The sequence below is a fragment of the Schistocerca gregaria genome, chromosome 5 (assembly GCF_023897955.1).
Source record: "Schistocerca gregaria isolate iqSchGreg1 chromosome 5, iqSchGreg1.2, whole genome shotgun sequence".
NCBI lineage: Eukaryota > Metazoa > Arthropoda > Insecta > Orthoptera > Acrididae > Schistocerca > Schistocerca gregaria.
This window is the reverse complement of record NC_064924.1, coordinates 99,738,094-99,758,825: the sequence shown is the minus strand read 5'-3', so window position 1 is coordinate 99,758,825 and position 20,732 is coordinate 99,738,094. Positions and strand designations below refer to the sequence as shown.

General features: G+C 44.3%; 1 protein-coding gene and 1 non-coding gene across 4 annotated transcripts in view; both read right to left on the bottom strand.

Annotated features, from left to right (window-relative positions):
* Nucleotides 1-20,732, bottom strand: part of LOC126272054 (SH2 domain-containing protein 3C) — a 950,261-nt gene that overhangs the window by 194,334 nt on the left and 735,195 nt on the right. For all 3 annotated transcript variants that reach the window (XM_049974570.1, XM_049974571.1, XM_049974572.1), the window contains one exon: nucleotides 14,128-14,188. In XM_049974570.1, coding sequence (XP_049830527.1) covers nucleotides 14,128-14,188 — 61 coding nt within the window. The remainder of the gene's footprint in view (nucleotides 1-14,127; nucleotides 14,189-20,732) is intronic.
* Trnat-ugu (transfer RNA threonine (anticodon UGU)) lies at nucleotides 12,255-12,329 on the bottom strand. Its single transcript has one exon. It is a non-coding gene; the product is annotated as a tRNA-Thr (tRNA).

Sequence of the window (20,732 nt, the reverse complement as noted above, 5' to 3'; positions counted from 1 at the left end):
AGCATAACGTTGCGAAAGCTTCTATACTCTTCTTATCTCAGGTACATGACTGGATTCCTAATTTCCTGTTAGCCAGGTCATAATTCGTAGTAACTGACGGAAAGTCATCGAGGAAAACATATGATTTCTGCCGTTCCCCAAGGTAGTGTTATGGCCCTCTGCTGTTCTACATAAAAGATCGTCTTAGGTTGTTTGCAGACGATGCTGTCGTTTATCATCTAGTAAAGTCATCAGAAGAACAAAACAAATTGCAAAAACATTTAGAAAAGATATCTGCATGGTGCGAAAATTGGCAACTGACTCTTAATAAAGAAAACTAACAGGTGATCCACATCGGCGCTAGTACGAATGCATTAAACTTTCCTAACAGAGTGAATCAGTCAAATCTAAAGGCCTTAAATTCAACTCAATACCTAGGAATTACAATTCCGAACAACTTAAATTGGAAGGAACACACAGAAAATGTTGTGGGTAAGGCTAACCTAATACTGCGTTTTATTGGCAGGATACTTAGAAAATGTAACACATCTAAACTACGCTTGTCCGTCCTCTTATCGAGTACTGCTGCGCTGTGTGGCATCCTTACCAGATAGGTTTCACGGAGAAGATCGAGAAGGTTAACAGAACAGCAGCAACTTCTGTATTATCGAGAAATAGGGGAGAGTATCACGTACATGATATAGGGTTTGGAGTGGTTATTGCTAGCCCACTCGTCTCGTATAGGGTGCCTACAGGTTGCCGCGTTCTCGTAATGCTATACAACAATTCTAGCAAATAACATTAGCAGTTTTTTTCAATAAAGCATATTGATAAACTTTGTATTTAAAACAAGTGTCGCAAGCGATGGGCGACATGCAAACAGTAATGTTCTTCGCTATAGACAAAGTCCAAACAAGCAATGGATATGGACCACTAATAACTGATATTGTAGCATTCCCTGCTAGGTCTTTGTCCAGCCGCTCCAGCCGTGGCGCGGTCCTTGTCAGCGGCCTATTGGCCGACGTCGCCTCACCGCCTTCTCTGGTCTTGCGTTCTTCCTCTGCGTTCCGGCGTTTGCGCTTACGCCAGATCAGTCATCATTAAAACAAAGGAATTTCTCGTTGCGGCAGAACTTTCTCACGAAATGTCAATTGCCCACTTACTCCTCCGAACGCGAATATATTTTATTGACACCGGTTTACATAGGGAGAAACGATCATCATAATAAAATAAGCGAATTCAGAGCTCGCACGGAAAGATATAGGTGTTCGTTTTTCCCGCACGCTGTTCGAGATGGAAATAATAGGCAATTATTGTGAAGCAGGTTCTATGAACCCTCTGGCAGGCACTTAAGTGTGATTTGCAGAGTGTACATGTAAGTGTAGATGTAGATATGTAGCATTTATCATTTACGTTTCACTTCCACACTGCAGACACACACTTTTAGAAAAATTATATTGATAACTAACGACCCATCCGGCTTTCCAAGGGTGGCACTATGTTTCTACAGCTGGACGAATTGTCTGACAACACTGTTTTTCGCGCCACTGCGTATAATTATGACTAAAATTCAGTGAACATCGTTAGGTTACTCAATATTAATACCAAATTCTATAATTTAAACAATATAAGCAGAACACGCCAGGAAAATTCTCAGGAGGCACGAATTAATCTACAAGTATAATCATACACTACTGGTCATTAAAACTGCTACACCACAAAGATGACCTGCTACAGACGCGAAATTTAACCGACAGGAAGAAGATGCTGTGAGATGCAAATGATTATCTTTACAGAGCATTCACACAAGATTGGCGCCGGTGGCGCCACCTACAACGTACTGACTTGAGGAAAGTTTCCAACCGATTTCGCATCACAAACAGCAGTTGACCGGCGTTGCCTGGTGAAACATTGTTGTGATACCTCGTGTAAAGAGGAGAAATGCGTACCATCACATTTCCGACTTTGATAAAGGTCGGATTGTAGCCTATCGCGAATGAGGTTTATCGTATCGCGACATTGCTGCTAGCGTTGCTCGAGATCCAATGACTGTTAGCAGAATATGGAATCGGTGGGTTCAGGAGGATGATACGGAACGCCGTACTGGATCCCAACGGCCTCGTATCACTAACAGTCGAGATGACAGGGATCTTACCTGCATGGCTGTAACGGATCGTGCAGCCACGTCTCGATCGCTGAGTCAACAGATGGGGACGTTTGCAAGACAAAAACCATCCGCACGAACGGTTCGACGACATTTGCAGCAGCGTGGACTATCAGCTCGGAGACCATGGCTGCGGTTACCCTTGACGCTGCATCACAGACAGGAGCACCTGCGATGGTGTACTCAACGACGAACCTGGGTGAACGAATGCGAAAACGTCATTTTTTCGGATGAATCCAGGTTCTGTTTACAGTATCATGATGGTCGCATCCGTGTTTGGCGACATCGCGTTGAACGAACATTGGAAGCGTGTATTCGTCATCGTCATACTGGTGTATGACTCGGCGTGATGGTATGGGGTGCCACTGGTTACACGTCTCGTTCACCTGTTGTTCGCATTAACGGCGCTTTGAATAGTGGACATTACATTTCAGATGTGTTACGACCCGTGGCTCTACGCTTCATTCGATCCCTGCGAAACCCTACATTTCAGCAGGATAATGCACGACCGCATGCTGCAGGTCCTGTACGGGCCTTTCTGGATACATAAAATATTCGACTGCTGCCCTGGCCAGCACATTCTCCAGATCTCTCAACAATTGAAAACGTCTGGTCAATGGTGACCGAGCAACTGGCCCGTCACAATACGCCAGTCACTACTCTTGATGAACTGTGGTATCGTGTTGAAGCTGCATGGGCAGCTGTACCTGTACACGCCATCCAAGCTCTGTTTGACTCAATGCCCAGACGTATCAAGGCCGTTATTAGGGCCAGAGGTGGTGGTTGTGGGTACTGATTGCTCAGGATCTATGCACCCAAACTGTGTGAAAATGTAATGACATGTCAGTTCTAGTATAATATATTTGTCAAATGAATACCTGTTTATCATTTGTATTTCTTCTTGGTGTACCAATTTTAATGGCCAGTGTTGTAGATGCGTCGATCTGCATGATGTATTTATAAACTATATACACAAATCTCTGTTGTGAATCATTCCATCTACATTTCCAGAAAAAAAAGAACAAGTAAACTTGGAAAGACCGATGACAACATTTGTCACCTGGAGGATAGTAGATGTACTGCCGGCAGATAGCGTAGTTGCATAGCTACCAGAGTGCGATCTGTGTCCACCCTTTAGTTGGTAATGCTCAGAGCCAGAAGGCTCAGCATGGTGCAAACATATGAAGCAAGCAGACAACCATGCACGTAGAAGCACTCGTGCTTCATAGAGCCAACTGAGTGAGTTTCAAAAGTGTTAAATTGTGGCCTTCCGAGTGTTGGGATGCTGCTTTCGGACACACAAGTTGCACGTGCTGTGTCAGTTCTGCAACGATACTGCTATCAGTGGGCGCGTAAACATTCCCACATCCGTAGACGAGGTTCCTGACGTCCATGCAGCATAAACGCCCGTCAGGATTGTCGTATCGTAAAGGCGGCAATTGCATATCGTACAACTACCACAGCACAGATGAGAGGGCTTGTGAGTCCAGACGTGTCGCCACGAACTGTTGCGAAAGAGTTATTACCAGTGTGGCTACGGACACACACATTAGTTTGTCTTCCGCTCAAGTCATAACACGGCTCCAATGGCGCCGTCATAAGATCACTTGGAAGATGAAATGGCGCGCCGTGGTCTTGAACGATGAAAGCAGATTCTGTTTCCATGGAAGTGACAGCCATTTGCACGTACGACGCAGACCTGTTGTCCCACCCAGGCCTTATGATCCGGGGTGCGGTAAGTTATAACTCTCGTTGACCTTTGGTGTTTCTGGAGGGGAGTCTAACCAGCGCTCGATACGGGAATAACGTTGTTAGATACGTTCTTTTGGCTTCTGTTACGGCCACAGGAAGGCGATGCGTTTCTCCAAGAGGATAATGCCTGCTCACACATTGCCTGCGGAATTCAACGTGCTCTGTAAGACGTGCAGGAACGTCCTTGGCCAGCCTTATCCCCGGACTCGTCTCCAATCAAGCACATGTGAGATACGTTAGGACGAGAAGTGACCTATGCAACTCGTCAGCCAACAACTCTTACAGAACTACTTGAAGAGGTCGAGCAGTTGTGGCATAACCTATCCTAGGATAGTATTCGCCATCACCCCGATCGAAGGGATGCCAGGGTCAGCGCCTACATTGGCGCTCGTCAAGGTTACACCACATACTAATATGGGTTTCTTTCGGCATGCGTTGACACGCGGTACCAAACAACCGCTCGTGCTATTGATCTGTAAATGTAATTATTTCATGTACTCTGCATGCACTGTTGCAACAATGGAACTTGAGTGAATTGGAAACCTCTAAAAGGGTGTACTAATCTTTTTCCAGTAGTGTATTAATAAATCAGAGTCCCTATTGTTGTCCATGAGCTTAGTCTTCACTTATAGGCCGTAAAACCTGGCGAAAGAGTTTGGTTTAGGAAATGTAGTGAACTGGCGATTGAAAATTTTCATTTTTCAGTCTCTCTATTCGTTCTTAAGAACCTTCAATATCGCAGCGCGTCAGCAATCTTTGATTAATATATTAAAAAACTAGAAACCCACCTCGATTGCGAAAAAACACCTAGTGTTAATCCAGGTTCCTCATTTTCCTTTTACGATTAAGGTGATTTTAGCCCTTTGAACACCTCACGTTTTATCCCTATATCATTATTACCACGTCGTCTTTAGATTACGTCTGCCCAGCCGCCCCCCCCCCCCCTCCCCCGACTAACGACTGGCTTTAGGTATAGTTTTTAAGAGTTCCTCCTGTTGTCATAGGTAGCTTAATATATGTTTGTTTCCTAGCATAAGCAACCGTATACGATTATTTTTAGATTTCTTCTCCTATTCTGCTCGACTCTTATTCTATCCATTCCATTTTTTGATATACGTTGATCCACGGCTGGGAATATATGGGCTATTTAGCCCCGACCCACGTATAAATTTTCTCTTATTCGTATGTACATGCGCATTCAAGTAACTTCCCTTGTCTTCCGCATGTGCATAGGTAGCGGGTCGGGCTTGCGAGTGAGCGACCATCTGTAGGTGCAGTTTATGGCCGGTCATGGCCCATCGCACACAGCCCGGTCTGAGGTGGAGTGTACGTATGTACTGATTGTGTTTCCTTTTCTTTTTCGTTTGTAAATGTATAGATATGGTGTTCTTTTAATCATTGACAAAGGGTTTTTTCGCAATCGAGGCGGATTTTTAGTGTTTTTAATATCTTTTCGTTCTATTGTCATCCGCATTTTCTATCCTCCCTGTTTTAGCCATCGTTTGTTACTTCGCTGCCCCAAATAGAAAAATAGCTCCACTACAAAATGGTTCAAATGGCTCTGAGCACTATGAGACTTAATATCTGTGGTCATCCATACCCGAGGCAGGATTCGAACCTGCGACCGTAGCGGTCGCACAGTTCCAGACTGTAGCGCCTAGAACCGCTCGGCCACTCCGGCCGGCAGCTCTACTACATTTAGTGTTCATTTTCCTTCATACAGTAGATAGTCAGTCGCAAAATGAATCTAAGAACAGTATCGAGGCCAATTTCGGCTGAAGACCAAAGAGGGACACTTTCATTTTGTGCCACCCGTCTCAACTGTAATGCACATTTTACAGAGACGAGCTCCTAGTTTGCAGCAGAGGAAACAAAAGAAGTAGCACGAATTTATTCTCACCGAAAATCCTTCCGTCTACGATGAAAGCCTTTTAAGGTGCGAAGGGGCGTTCGTGTACAGACTAGGTACTGTAGGAAGAAGAGGAAGAGGAAAGAATTGTAGCAAGTGGAAGGGAAGTAAAAGGCAACGAGGTGCGGAAGGCGGGAGAGGATTGAGACTATGATAAATTGACGTGAGTGCAGCGGACGGGTTTTAAGCTGAGAGGGAAAAGGCTATGCACGGCGTGGCGGAGAGACCGGAGGGCGAAAATTTATACGGGAGAGATGAGAGAGAATGGCAGGGGACGCTGAGTCAGAGCGGAGGGCGTCTGAATAAAAGATGAGGCGAGTGTAGAGGAGAGCGGAGAGGCCCGGCCGGCGGCGCACGGCAAGTTTTAATTGAATGAAGCCGTGGCCCGCGGCCATCGTTGATTGGGCAGCGCGCTCGCGCGTGTGTGTGTGTGTGTGTGTGTGTGTGTGTGTGTGTGTGTGTGTGCGTGCGCGCGCAGCGCGGCGCCATAACCCGGCCAACCGCGGCTCTGTGGGGCGCGTACGTCACTACACGCACCACTTTTCTCTCCATTCAAATCGAGCAACGAAAGGCAGGGGTGACGCGTAAACCTCCGATACCGCTGAAGACGTCCACCTGTTGAGCTGTAATGTCAGAAAGATTTGGAAGAAAGCACTTCATCTCAACGGGCCGGCAAGTTAACAATAATTTTAATAGTGTAGTTCTATGAATACATTGACGAGCCAAAACATTATGACCACCTGTTTCACAGCGAGTTGGTCCACCTTTGGAACGCAATTCAGCAGCGATTCTGCGTGACATGGATTGGAGAAGTCCTTAGCAGGTTTCTGGAGGTATGTGGTAGCATTTGTCAATACACAGGACACGCAGTTCCTGGTGGTTTGTCAATGCGGAGTGACGCCCGGCAGCATCCCAGATTTCTTGTTTTGGGTTCATATCAGGTGCATTAGATTACAAATACATTAGCGTGAGTTCATGGGAATGGTCCTCAAAGCACTGTAGTGCGATTCTGGCCTTGAGACATGGATGGTTATCCTGCTGGAAGAGGCCGTAGAGCTTCAGTCTGGAACCGCGGGACCGCTACGGTCGCAGGTTCGATTCCTGCCTTGGGCATGGATGTGTGTGATGTCCTTAGGTTAGTTAGGATTAAGTAGTTCTAAGTTCTAGGGGACTGATGACCACTGATGTTAAGTCCCATAGTGTTCAGAGCCATCTGAACCATTTGATGCCATAGCCATTGTGGGAAGACACGATCCTTCAAGGATGCAGGTAGCTACAATAACGTTCCTGTAATCCAGTGTCATGCAATTGTCCTTCCTAGCGTTACCCAGCTCCGAAACGCCTGCAACTAACATATTTTTCCCACCGGTAATTCCACTGTTCGAAGCATTTTTTGCAGTCATCTTTTGGAAATGGCTGACAGTTCCTCCCCTTTTTTTTTTTTTGTTTGTTTGTCTTCTCCAATGTTGTCAAATCGGTGTCCTTCCATGCCCCTCTTCATGTGTGGGAATAAGAAAAAATCGAATGGAGCCAGGTCATGCGAGTAAGTTGCGTAGGGTAGCGTAACTATGTCATTTCTAGCTAAAAACTGTCTTAACAGAGATGTCTGTATGAGCAGGTGCGTTGCCGTTGTGGAAAAACCAGTCTCCTGTCTGCCCAAACGTACCGGTAAAATTCGCTGAACCGAGCTCCAAGATAACCCACTAATCTCTGACAGTTATCAATTGTCTGTCTACGGTATGTCAGCACAAGCTCTCGAATTTTTTAAATATTTTCGTCGATTCTGGCAATTTATGGAGTTTCAGAACAATATTTGTCATCACTCGACATGTTGCCACTTTTAAATCGAGCCAATCACTCCACTTTTAAATCGAGCAAATCACTCTTACACTTGTGTGTCACCTTGGTAAGCTGGTTTCAACATTAAAACAGTTTCAGCAGCACTTTTACCGAGTAGAAAACTAAATTTAAGAGCTACACTTTGTTCACTTAAATTTGCCGTCATATAAAACGAAACAAGAACAAAAACAGCGTTCGCAAAAAATTGGGATTAAAAGAACAAATCAGTCGACAACATAGGCTGCGCAGCCTAGCGGCAGAAATGCATACTACACAAGTTTCGTCACGGCAGTGCTCTTCCCGTTTTGTTTCATTATTATTTTTTGGTACCCCCTCGTACACAAAGTTCCGAAATACATAAGTAAAGTGAAATTTTATTTTGTAAACGTATCAGAGATCTGCCTCAGTGACCTTCACCAGTTTGTTTGATCAAGCACATTTTCTGTTGTGACCAAAGCCGAAAACATATAATCTACTTCCATTGTAATATTGTGCCCAATGACGACTTTTCTTCTTTTGGAGTGACGCAGGGAAACGGCTCTGCTTCTTCCCCTTCCTCTTCGTTCTTGTCAAACGGAACAACCTAAGCTACTGCGTCGCTCAGGTCACCGCCTACCTCCACTTCGTCAAACTGTCGAACGCAACGGTGTGTCGTAAGTCAGGAAGTGTGCGTCACATATTGTGGAAACGTGCATCCATCTCTCCGCTCTTGTGGTATTGTTGCAGTTGAGTTTTTGCCTCCTTGATGAATAGGCATTTCTCGAAGCAGTCATTAATTCCCCCTAGTGCTTTATCAGACAAGGTCACAGCTTCCGAAACTTACGTTGGGCATCTGACCAACTTAAATGCTATCCTATATCGTGAACCAAAATCTTTGCAGTGCTAAGTTTTAAGTAAGCGCATAACATCTAATGGCATTTTTTCACTAAAATGACTAAGCCATTTCAGTAACCACTCTTCAGGACTCAGGAACTCACCTTTTCAGGTCCGTTTCGCACGCCCACGTTATACATTTTCTGCAATCCGATCTCGGTGCTTCAAGATTGTCGACAGTTTGGTTGGCGGAATACCAAAAGTTTTCGTTATAGTCTTTTTTTCTGTATCCCCATTTCTCGGCCCCAGTAACAAAACATACACATTTCCTTGAAGTAATTTTTTTTTAAATCTTATGGGACTTAACTGCTAAGCTCATCAGTCCCTAAGCTTACACACTACTTAATCTAAATTATCCTAAGGACAAAGACACACACCCATGCCCGAGGGAGGACTCGAACCTCTGCCGGGACCAACCGCACAGTCCACGACTGCAGCGCCCAAGAAAGTAATTTTTACAACTGATTTGTATATTCTAGTGCTTTATTCACTAAGAGAAACAAAGAAATGATGCAGAGAGTTGTTTGCTCAAATAATTACCACAACAATTGATTAAAGAATCCCAGTTACCGACTGACAGATGGCTGCTAACTTCGAGTTATAACGTGTTTGTGGCCAATCTATCACGATAATCGCTTCGATTAATCGAGTGTACCTAAACACGTAAGATGTCTTCCATTTAACAAAATATTTTCAACGAACCAGTCTACTACTACGATTTATCGAGAAATTCAATTTACGAGGTTCGAATTAACAAGAGTCATTTGCAGCTGGTTCTTCGACCTTATACATATACTCTCACGAGATAGTGTGTGTCAATCTTGAAGCGTCTGTCATTTAAGGCTTATGTTTTGCGTCTCCTTGACGCACTCCCGTGGGTCGAACAAACCTGTGGCCATCGTAGCCGTTAAATATCCCCTGTTAGCTCTATTTGGTACTCGTCACATACACTTGTCCAATAGTCTAGGATGGGCCGCATGAAAGTGTTCTCCTTTGGCTACATATTCCTTGTGTCGTCCTCATAAATCGGAGCCTGGCTCCTGATTAACCTACAAAAGAGTCCAGACGGTCGTTCCATTTAATATCACTACAAACATTTAAAAAAATTCTTTTTGAAACTCGGTCTTGATCGCACCACGCATGCTACAAGAACATAGGTGACCGGTTTCGGTCGTATCACATGACCGTCATCAGACCTGTAATTTAATTTAGAAAGTAATATAAACCTTAATAAATTGACAATAAAATATGACAAAATGCTTATAAGGATAAAATACGATAGTACTTGTTATATCCATGGCATCCTTCGTAGATGGTAGGTGGAGCACTCTTCTCAGTTGCTGCGATGTCAACTGGTGTCAGCAAGTGACTGATATACGCTTAAATACGAAGATGCTCCGGGTACCTCTTCTCACTCTACCTCATGTCAACCAATTTTTACGTTTTTACGTTTTCACGATTATGTGAACCTGTTTTACACAGATGGTCATGTGATATGACCGAAACCGGCCACCTATGTTGCCGGCCGCGGTGGTCTAGTGGTTCTAGGCGCTCAGTCCGGAACCGCGCGACTGCTACGGTCGCAGGTTAGAATCCTGCCTCGGGCACGGATGTGTGTGATGTCCTTAGGTTAGTTAGGTTTAAGTAGTTCTAAGTTCTAGGGGACTGATGACCAGAGATGTTAAGTCCCATAGTGCTCAGAGCCATTTGAACCACCTATATTCTTGTGACATACATGGTGCGATCAGGACTGAATTTTAAAAAGAAAATTTTAAAAAAAATTGCGATCGCTGTTCAAAGAAATGGTTCAAATGGCTCTGAGCACTATGAGACTTAACATCTGAGGTCATCAGTCCCTAGATTTAGAACTACTTAAACCTAACTAACCTAAGGGTATCACAAACATCCATGCCCGAGACAGGATTCGAACCTGCGACCATAGCACGGTTCCGGATGAAGTGCCTAGAACCGCTCCGCCACAGCGGCCGGCCGCTGTTCCAAAATTGTTTATTAAAACTACAAATATTGTCATACAATACTATGTTTTTTTCGTTTTGTGAAGTACACAATTTTATATTTGTGAACATTGAAATCTGAACATTCAAATCAACATGCTAATCTTTGCACCATTTTCAATTCTCATCAAGTAGTGATGTCCAGGCGGTACTTCATTATACACTCTCTAAGAAAAAAAAGGCACACCACAAAGGAATTATCCGAAGGTGGAGGAAATCGGCAGAAGTGGTTCACATGGGCAAATAAACAAATGATCACGATTTCAGAAAAAAATTGGATGATTTGTTCAAGTTGGATGATTTATTCAAGAGAAATAGCTTCACATATTGGCTGAACTCTGGTCCTTGTGCAAGCAGTTATTGGTCTTGGCACTGATTGTTAGAGCTGTCGAATATCCTCCGGAGGGATAGCGAGCCAAAGTCAGTCCAGTCGGCGCGTTAGCATCGTCAAAATTGCGAGCTGGTTGGAGGGCACTGCCCACAATGCTCCAAACGTTCTCAATTGGGGAGCTTGCTGCTCAGAGTAGAGTTTGGCCAGCACGAAGACAACCAGTACAAGCTCTCGCGCAATGGTAGCGCAGTTCCAGACTGAAGCGCCTAGAACCGCTCGGCCACTCCGGCCGGCCGAGATTCCAGGCCGAATGTGTTCGACACGATTGGAAACGGGTTTGTCGGTGTAGAAATGTGTACGCCAACTACCATTCGTAGATGGCGCAAACGGTGTCGTGAGTTCAGCCCCCTTTCTGTGAGCCGCCTATTAATAAACTTGGTGAAACTTCCTGGCAGATTAAAACTGTGTGCCGGACCGAGACTCGAACTCGGGACCTTTGCCTTTCGCGGGCAAGTGCTCTACCACACAGTTTTAATCTGCCAGGAAGTTTCATATCAGCGCACACTCCGCTGCAGAGTGAAACTCTCATTCTGGAATATAATTGGTGGTCACTGAAGCACCAGTTGCTCGTCGGATCGATGTTAATGATGAATCCGGGGCTCTGAATGCCTGCCATGTCTCTAGGTCTACTGTTTCCTTCTCGACGCTCTATTCGCATCCCCTCTAAAATGCTGACATCCGCATAAATTGTTCATGCACCTGCCCGCTAAGCATAGTTACTGTCCAATTGAGTACAGGTGGAGGAAATTAGTGTTTAACGTCCCTTCGACAACGAGATCGTTAGAGATGGAACTGAGTAACACGGAATGAAATTAGCGGAGACTTTATGCCCTGGTATCAATCATGTCCCCTGTTTACTATTCTTGCCAAGTGCGCGGTGAAATTGCTCTGCACGTCGATACTTGTGTGAATATCAATTTGTGACCAATTTGCATAAATCCTCGTTGTGCATTCCAGTCCTCTGCATGTTCTGACTTGAATTTTTTCAACAGAAAAGTGTACAGCACAAAACTGATTCTGCATGTGACACAGATCTGTATCAAGTAGTACAATATTTCATACAGACGTCAGTGGCGTGTAGTAAAAATTATCTTTTTTTTAAATTTGTGGTAAGGTTTTATGGGACCAAACTGCTGAGGTCATCGGACCCTAAGCTTACACACTACTTAATCTAACTTAAACTAACTTACTATAAGGACGACACACACACCCCTGCCCGAGGGAAGATTCGAACATCCGACGGGGGAATTAGAATTAAATTAGAATTACATGTTAATACCTTCAGCTACTGACGGGCGTTGATATATATAAAGGGGTAGAGGTGAAAATGTGTGCCCCGACCGGGACTCGAACCCGGGATCTCCTGCTTACATGGCAGGCACTCTATCCATCTGAGCCGCCGAGGGCACAGAGGAGAGTGCGTCTGCAGGGACTATCTCGCGCACGCATCCCGCGAGACCCACATTCTCACCTTATATATCCACACACTACATTCTTAGTGTCCCTACCCAACACACTCACTACGCGTGGATGACATTCTTACCAAGTCCCCCAAGAGTTCGGAGGTCATGGCCTGTATTGCCAGAACTGTATATGCTTATATGGATATAGTGTCTGTTCTTTCGTACATGTCCAAAAGAATAGACACCTTATCCATATAATTATATCCGACGGGGGAAGCTGCGCGGACCGTGACAAGACGCCTGAGACCGCTCGGCTACACCGCGCGGCAACAATTACCTCGCAAACGGCTTACTGCAGATCCGTATTTTCTGGACCTTATCAGTTTTTAATCTCGCCTATGTTTGCTAAGGAGTATGGCACACCGTGAATATTGCAGCACGGGAGTAGGGAACCTATTGCTCCGTCCTTAGCTTACATTCTTAGAATATAATGAAGTGTGACTCTTGGGATTACAAGCATTTTTGTTTCAGACGTGAACGGCATAGGAATAGAACTGCAGGACAAGAGGACAATACTTTTGGATTGCCCTGTCAGAAAAGCGAATAAGACAACGCCTATAAACTATTCAGACCGCTTTTTGTGGCTATCTTCCGCAGCAGGGATATAAATACTTGTTTTGTAAATAAAATTGCCTTTTCCTGCCGCTAAAAACACATGAGAGCCTAGAAATATGGGACAAACCACTCAACATTTACAGAACGCCTCAGAAACATGACCACAGACCAGTCACTAGAGAAGATGACATGAAAATAATTAGAATAAAAAAAAGCCTCCTAACCCTGCAAGAAAATTACCACATACAGAAAAACAAAGTAGAAAGGAAAACCATGATGAATGACCAAGTATACATGCCAAGCAATTCATTATTTATACTAATAGATAAAATAATAGAATAACGCTCCCAAGAGAATTAATACACTTTTACTGCCCAATATAATGGTCATACCAACCAACATCTTTACACTCACCTATCCATGAACCCCTCCACAGAATATTGAAAGGAAAAGTCAAATCAGCTGGCACCGAAGTTTTCAACAACTCGCTAACAACTAATACAATGCCATACAATTAAAACCTCCCCCCCCCCCACTCCCTCTCTCTCTCTCTCTCTCTCTCTCTCTCTCTCTCTCTCTCTCTCTCTCTCTCTCTCTCTCTCTCTCTCGCATACACACACACGAATAGAAGTTAGTCTTCAACATATACTTTATACTTCGTTAAGTTGACAACAAGTAGGTAAACATACCAAAGAGGTGGAAACACGTAATAGATTCACAATATTTACGTTGTGAAAAGTAGTGTCCGGCGAAATAATTATATCAAGTGGCAAAAGAACAATAATACATCACGAAAAATAATAAGAAACATGGTGAACAGGGTGAAGAAGGTCAGAACGCAAAGTTGTGCGTATATGACAGTAATAAATGTGATAGTGCAACCAGCAGACCAGATGTGACGAAACACGGATCAGCAAATCGTAATTACTATTAAAAAAAAAAAAAAAAAAAAAATGCTACGTGAACTGTTTAATAATCTAAAACTAACTAAAATGTATTGTTGTAGATCCCACTGATGATGCCTTAGAACAAGATAAAGCGAAACGTGTGTGGGGTAAATAAAATAAATAGCAGCAGGAAAAGGCAGTTTTGCTTACAAAACAAGTATTTATTCAAACAGTATCTGCTAAAGTAATGACGTCTGCTGGCATTCTTGTATGTAAGGAGTAAAGAGAGGAAGTACTCACCATCACCAGGTTACATAGGCTCTTGCTCTGTATGACGTCGCTTACAACCAGGATGTCGGACCTGCAACAAGACGGAAGCGTTCAGTATACATCAGCGCACAATTCGCTCGTGAAACACGTGCAAAACTGCACTTCAGTTTGTAAAATATGCGAGGCTTACATGGATGGAAAGGAAAGACTTATCACACGTTCACAGCATGATGTAAATGATTATACTTCGATTAAAATAACTTGACGATCGACATTTTCCCGAGTAGAGTGGCAGGAACCAGCCGTAAACCAATCGTCATTCTTCTCTCGCGTGCCACGTGCTCGCTGTGTTGGTTATTTTGTCTAGTGCGGTCGGCTGCACGCCAGTAGCAATTAGGACTGGTGATATTTTTAAAAATATCGGGGATCCCTTGAATCGACATTTAAAAAATATGCCTGAACCGCCGCCCGATATCTCGAACAAAGTATAGATATATCGACTGGAAGATATAGACGTTCCGCCCTATAAAAATATCAGCAGCGCATTGTAAATGTACTGCCGGTTTTAGAGCTGTATATTTAGATATTGATTTATTATTAAATATTCTGTACATGAACAAGCTAGCAGCCTGCCCGTACCCTTAGAGCAAGAATTTAAAGGAAAACTGAACGTTATCGCTTAGGGACGACCACTTTGCTAACAATGTTAACTGCAGGTTTGTTCACAATAAAAGGTGTTCGAAGTGTCTGTCCTTTGGTTTCGTCACATATCGGATTTGTCTGGAACACATCATGTCGAACTACCGGTTTTTTTTCTGCCAAATCCGGCGACGTAGCAGTTCTAGCGTCAAAACTGCGTGGTGAAGTTGAACGGTGTACTTTCTGTTGGTGGCGCTGTGCGCCGATTACGTCAGCATCTTCCCTCACAGGTCTTCTCGAGAAATCGCAGTTTATTAGAAGTTAAGTGATTGGTGATATCTTGTTTGATTTACTCTTGTTAAATTCTAATTGTTTTCTTGGTGAGGTCACCAGCCGTTTTGCTTTGGGGTCTTCCCACCATTCTTTTCCGTTTGCCCACTCGCGGGAAGGTGGTTGTTTATAAATGGGGTGGTCCGTTTTTCCCTTGTGGAGTACGGGCAGGTTAGAGCAACCTGCGGTTCGGGTTGTTCGGTAATCTCCCAATCTACCATACGTTAGTAGCTGCCTCTGTCATGTTGGTCGCATCTGGTGTGTTAACGACTTTATTGCTGGGAGTGTAACGGCCTAATACCTGAAATATGTTTTGATCTTTGGGAACTTTCATATTATTGCCTATGATCTTGAGAGGCGGTATCTGTGTACTGTAGAGCATCGTAACTATTGTTTGGCCAACCTTGTAGAATTTAATATAAGATTCCATTTCATGGGCTTTTATTTAAATGATCATTTTAGTATATAAAGTTGCCACCCTTTCACCGTAACTTTTCTTAGAAGTTAAAATCAAGTTGCACCTTCGGTGGCAAGGTTAATATTTTAATTGTTAGTGTTTTGTTCAATTTCCATCCCTCCTACGGGGGGTGCATAGTTTGTGTACTTGTGTAAATAGTTAAAACTCTCAGTTTATCTGGTGTGTTGCAGATTTGCACCAGTGTAGTCTTTCAGGGGCTGTTGTGAGCGGTCGTAACTACAGCCGTGTCAAAAGGGAGCGGCAAGGTTCTCTGCCCGAAAGCTCACACAGTCAAAACTTGTTTCGTTCTGCCTCCTGGCCGAGCGGTTCTAGGCGCTGCAATCTGGAACCGCGCGAGCGCTACGGTCGCAGGTTCGAATCCTGCCTCGGGCATGGATGTGTGTGGTGTCCTTAGGTTAGTTAGGTTTAAGTAGTTCAAGTTCTAGGGGACTGATGACCTCAGCAGTTAAGTACCATAGTGCTCAGAGCCATTTGAACCATTTCTGCCTCTGAATAAATGGTAGCCGTGCGGGATTAGCCGAGCGGTCTTGGGCGCTGCAGTCATGGACTCTGCGGCTGGTCCCGGCGGAGGTTCGAGTCCTCCCTCGGGTGTGTGTGTGTGTGTGTGTGTGTGTGTGTGTGTGTGTGTGTGTGTGTGTGTGTGTGTGTGTGTGTGTGTATGTGTGTGTGTTTGTCGATGACCTTAGCAGTTAAGTCCCATAAGATTTCACACACACAATAAATTATAACTTTGATATTTAGAGGGTGCTTTCTGATTATATTTTTAAATCTGTTTCTTTTTTTTTTTTAAAAAAAAGGCGTTTAGGCACTATTAAAGTGAATAAAATTTCCATTTGTTAAAAGGGATTTGGCAACTACTTCCATGCTTACATAGTGTGATTAAATGTGTTAATATTCTTGATGAATCGCTAGTAAATAAAATAAATTCTAAAGAATATTCTTTGAAAATAAATCACGGTTCACTTTGAAAAGCTAGTCATTTTCGTATCACAGCATCTTCTTCCTGTCGGTTAAACTTCGCGTCTGTAGCACGTCATCCTCGTGGTGTAGGAATTTTAATGGCCAGTAGTGTACTACTAAATGTAGGTACAAAACTATATCATTGTACAACATATAGTTCAGGAGATATGACGTCGTGGACATTGAAATGCGTGAAAATCTAGCTTTTACTTGAAATGGAGCGCAAATTTCCCACACTTCATTCACCCAGTGTTTCATAATGAGAGTTCTTAGCGGTTTCCAACAAACTTTAAGTGTCATTTCAAACCTTTCCAAAACCTTACCTCGCTTACGTGCTTTAAGGCAGGTATTCAACACACAAACTCATCTGTAAATGTTGAAGATGTTTTATAAAGGGTGCAGCTCGTAAAACAGGACCGTCGTCGGCAGCGGTAATGTTTCAGTGATTGTGCACGTCAGTAGTAATGGAAAACGAGTAAGGCCGCCAAAATAGTTTTGTGAAAAAGAATTTGTTTCAACTGAAATTTCCGGAACTTTCTGTGCCAGCAGAAAGCACCATACAGGAACTAAGTGAAAAATGTAGGCGTACAGGATCGGTACAAAATTCTCCCAGGGACAGACCACAATCTGTCTGCACAACTGAATTAAAGAGACAGGTGAAGAAGATAGTGACTAGGAGACCTCGTAAGCCAACCAGGATATTGAGTCAACAGGTTGATGCGAGTGAGATAAGCTGTAGATGTATCTGAAGGCGCCTGAAGTTAAAAGCGTACAGGATAAGTGTTGTGCTTGAACTGAAGGAGACTGACCTGCAGGAGAGAGTCCATTTATGTTCATGACTGTTGAGAAATGTTGCCACTGATGTCTTGGACCTACTACACGTCACTTTGAGGGACGAGGCGTGGTTCCATCTGCCTAGGTTCATCAGTTCCCAAAACAACCGGTATTGGTTGACAGAAAATACACAAGAGATCCAACAGGTACCCTTGCCATTTGGTGTGTCATTTCCGCCACACGCTTTATAGGAGCCATATTCTTTCAGAGGACAGTGAATAGTGACGTGTATTCGGAAGTCCTGGAGGAGTTTCATTCAAACTTGACAGAAGAGGAGCGTCAATTATGTTACTTTGAGCAGGACGGTGCAATATACTCTTGCCTCCTCGGTCACCCGACTTGCCAACTTATGACTTTTACTTGTGTGGACTGTTCAACGGAAGTGTATGCGACATAATCCCACACACAACTGAAGAACTCAAGGCTAGGTTCCAGGATGTTATCAGTAGCAAACATCACAACAAAAGAACGACAATAGTATATATGAATCTCCTCAAGCATGGTCACGTGTGTGCTGAAGCGGGCAGAGGACAACTTCAGCACCTGCTGCGACGGTGAGTAATCATATTAATGCATTACATTTCATCTGTTGACTTTACAGGCCGGTTTTGCTACTTCACGCAGCAGAAAGAAGTTCCGTTCTTTAAAGTACTGGGGGTTTGTTGACCTTGAACTCAGTGGTAAACAAAATTTATTGTCGATTATACCCAAAGTAGTCAAACTAATTTGGAAACATTACCTATCAATGTGGGACGTGTCGTGGGCAAATGTTTCGAGATACATTCACAGATCGCACAAGCTGACGGCTGGTAAAATGGCAAAATCACTCTACAAAGCTACGTTCTTTTTCGTATTACTGTACTAGTGCTCATACACAGAAGAGCCAAAGAAACTGGTACACCTGCCTAATATCGTGCAGGGCCGCCGCAAGCACGCAGAAATGCCGCAACACGCTGTGGCATGGACTGGACTAATGTCTGAAATAGTGCTGCAGGGAACTGACACCACGAATCCTGCAGGGCTGACCACAAATCCGTAAGAGTACGATGGGGTGGAAACCTCTTTTGAACAGCACGTTGCAAGGCATCCCAGATATGCTCAATAATGATCGTGTCTGGAGAGTTCGGTGGACAGCGGAAGTGTTTGAACTCTGAAGAGTGCTCCTGGAGCCACTCTGTAGGTACTCTGGACCAGTCGGGTGTCCTGCTGGAACTACGCAAGTCCACCGGAATGCACAATAGACATGAATGGATGTAGGTGATCATACGGGATGCTTACGTACGTGTCACCTGGCAGAGTCGTATCTAGACGAATCACGCGTCCCACATCCCTTCAACTGCATACGCCCCGCACCATTACACAGCCTGCACCAGCTTGAACAATCCCTTGATGAAGCCGGCCGCTGTGGCCGAGCGGTTCTAGGAGCTTAAGTCCGGAACCGCTGCTGCTGCTACGGTCGCAGGTTCGAATCCTGCCTCGGGCATGGATGTGTGTGGCGGTTAATTACGTTCAAGTAGTTCTAAGTCTAGGGGACTGATGGCCTCAAGTGGCTTTGAGCACTATGGGACTTAACATCTATAGTCATTAGTCCCCTAGAACTTAGAACTACTTAAACCTAACTAACCTAAGGACATCACACAACACCCAGTCATCACGAGGCAGAGAAAATCCCTGACCCCGCCGGGAATTGACCTCAAATAGTTCTTATAGCCATTTGAACCATCTCCTGCTGACATGCAAAGTCCGTAGATTCATGAGGCTGTCTTTATTTCCGTACACGTCTACACTCTCGATACTATTTGAAACGAGCCTCGTCCTACCAGTCAACATGTTTCCAGTCATCAACATTATCAACAGTCCAATGTCGATGTTGGCGAGTCGAGGCGAGACGTGAAGCTTTGTGTCGTGCACTCATCAAGGGTAAACGAGTGGGCCTTCGACTTCGAAAGCTCATATGATGATGTTTCGCTGACTGGTTCGTACGCTCACACTTGTTGAAGGTCCAGCATTGAAATCTTCAGCAGTTTGCGGAAAGATTGCACTTTTGCAGGCTGAACAATTCTCTTCAGTCGTCGTTGATCCCGTTCTTGAAGAATCTTTTTCCGGCCGCAGCGATGTAGGAGATTTGGTGATTACCGGATTCCTGACATTCACGGTACACTCGTACAGGAAAATCCCCACTTCATCGCTACCTCGAAGATGCTGTGACACATCGCTCGTGCGCCGACTATAACACCACGTTCAAACTCACTTAAACCTTGATGACCTGCCATTGTAGCAGCAATAACCGATGTGATAACTGCGCCAGACCCTTGTCTTATACAGGGCGAAAAGTATTTAAACCGACAAACTCTGGGAGGTTGTAGAGGACATCAAAACAAATATTTTTTCCAAATGTCATTTTTTCCTATGAGGAGTACTTAAACCGGTAGCGGAAGATTTCTCTGACGACAAATTAATTAAACCAACAAAAAAAGGCCAGAGGGGACATATCTGGGGATCGAGCAGGCTATGGCACAGCACCACCTCTGCCAATCCACGTTTCTGGGAACCGTCGGTCCAGGAATCCACGCACACGATTACTGAAGTGTGCCGGCGACCCGTCATGTTGGAACCACATGCGTTGTCTTGTAGGGAGCGGGACGTTTTCCAGCAATTCTGGCAATGCTCTGGCGAGAAAATTGTAATAGTGCCTACCATTTAATGGCCTGGTTAGCAGATACGGTCCAATTAAACAGTCCTCAACAACACCGACCCACAAATTAACTAAGAACCGCACATGATGAGCGCTAGTAACTGTGGCATGTGGGTTATCCTCACTCCAAACATGCGAATTGTGCATGTTGAAAACTCCATCACGCCCGAACGTTGCTTCATCGGTAAACAATACAGGGGTTGGGAATGTAGGATGCATTTCACAGTGTCCCAGGTACCACTGCGAAAACTGTGCTTTGAGTGGATGATCAACTGGTTCCAGGTTGTGGACACGCTGTAGGTGAAATGGACGTAACAATTTCTCTCGAAGGACTGTTCTCACATTCGTCTGATTCGTCCCCATGTTACGTGCAATTTCACGAGTGCTGATTGAGGGATCCCGCTCCATATGCCGCAAGACAGCTTCCTCAAATTGCAACGTTCTTACGGTGCTAAATGACCCGGTCTTACGCAGATGTTGGTAAACAGCAGCAAAGGTCGCATGATGCGGGATACGGCGATTAGGATATTGTTGTTGATAAACCCGCTGTGCAGCTCACCCGTTGTGGTGCGCTACGTAGTACTGTGATGTCCGGAATTAAAAAAAAAAAAAAAAAAAAAAAAAAAAAAACGTTATGGTAATTTTTTGTTTTTATTTTTTTGAAAGGAAAGAAAGAAAAAAAGGGTGAATAAAGGTGAA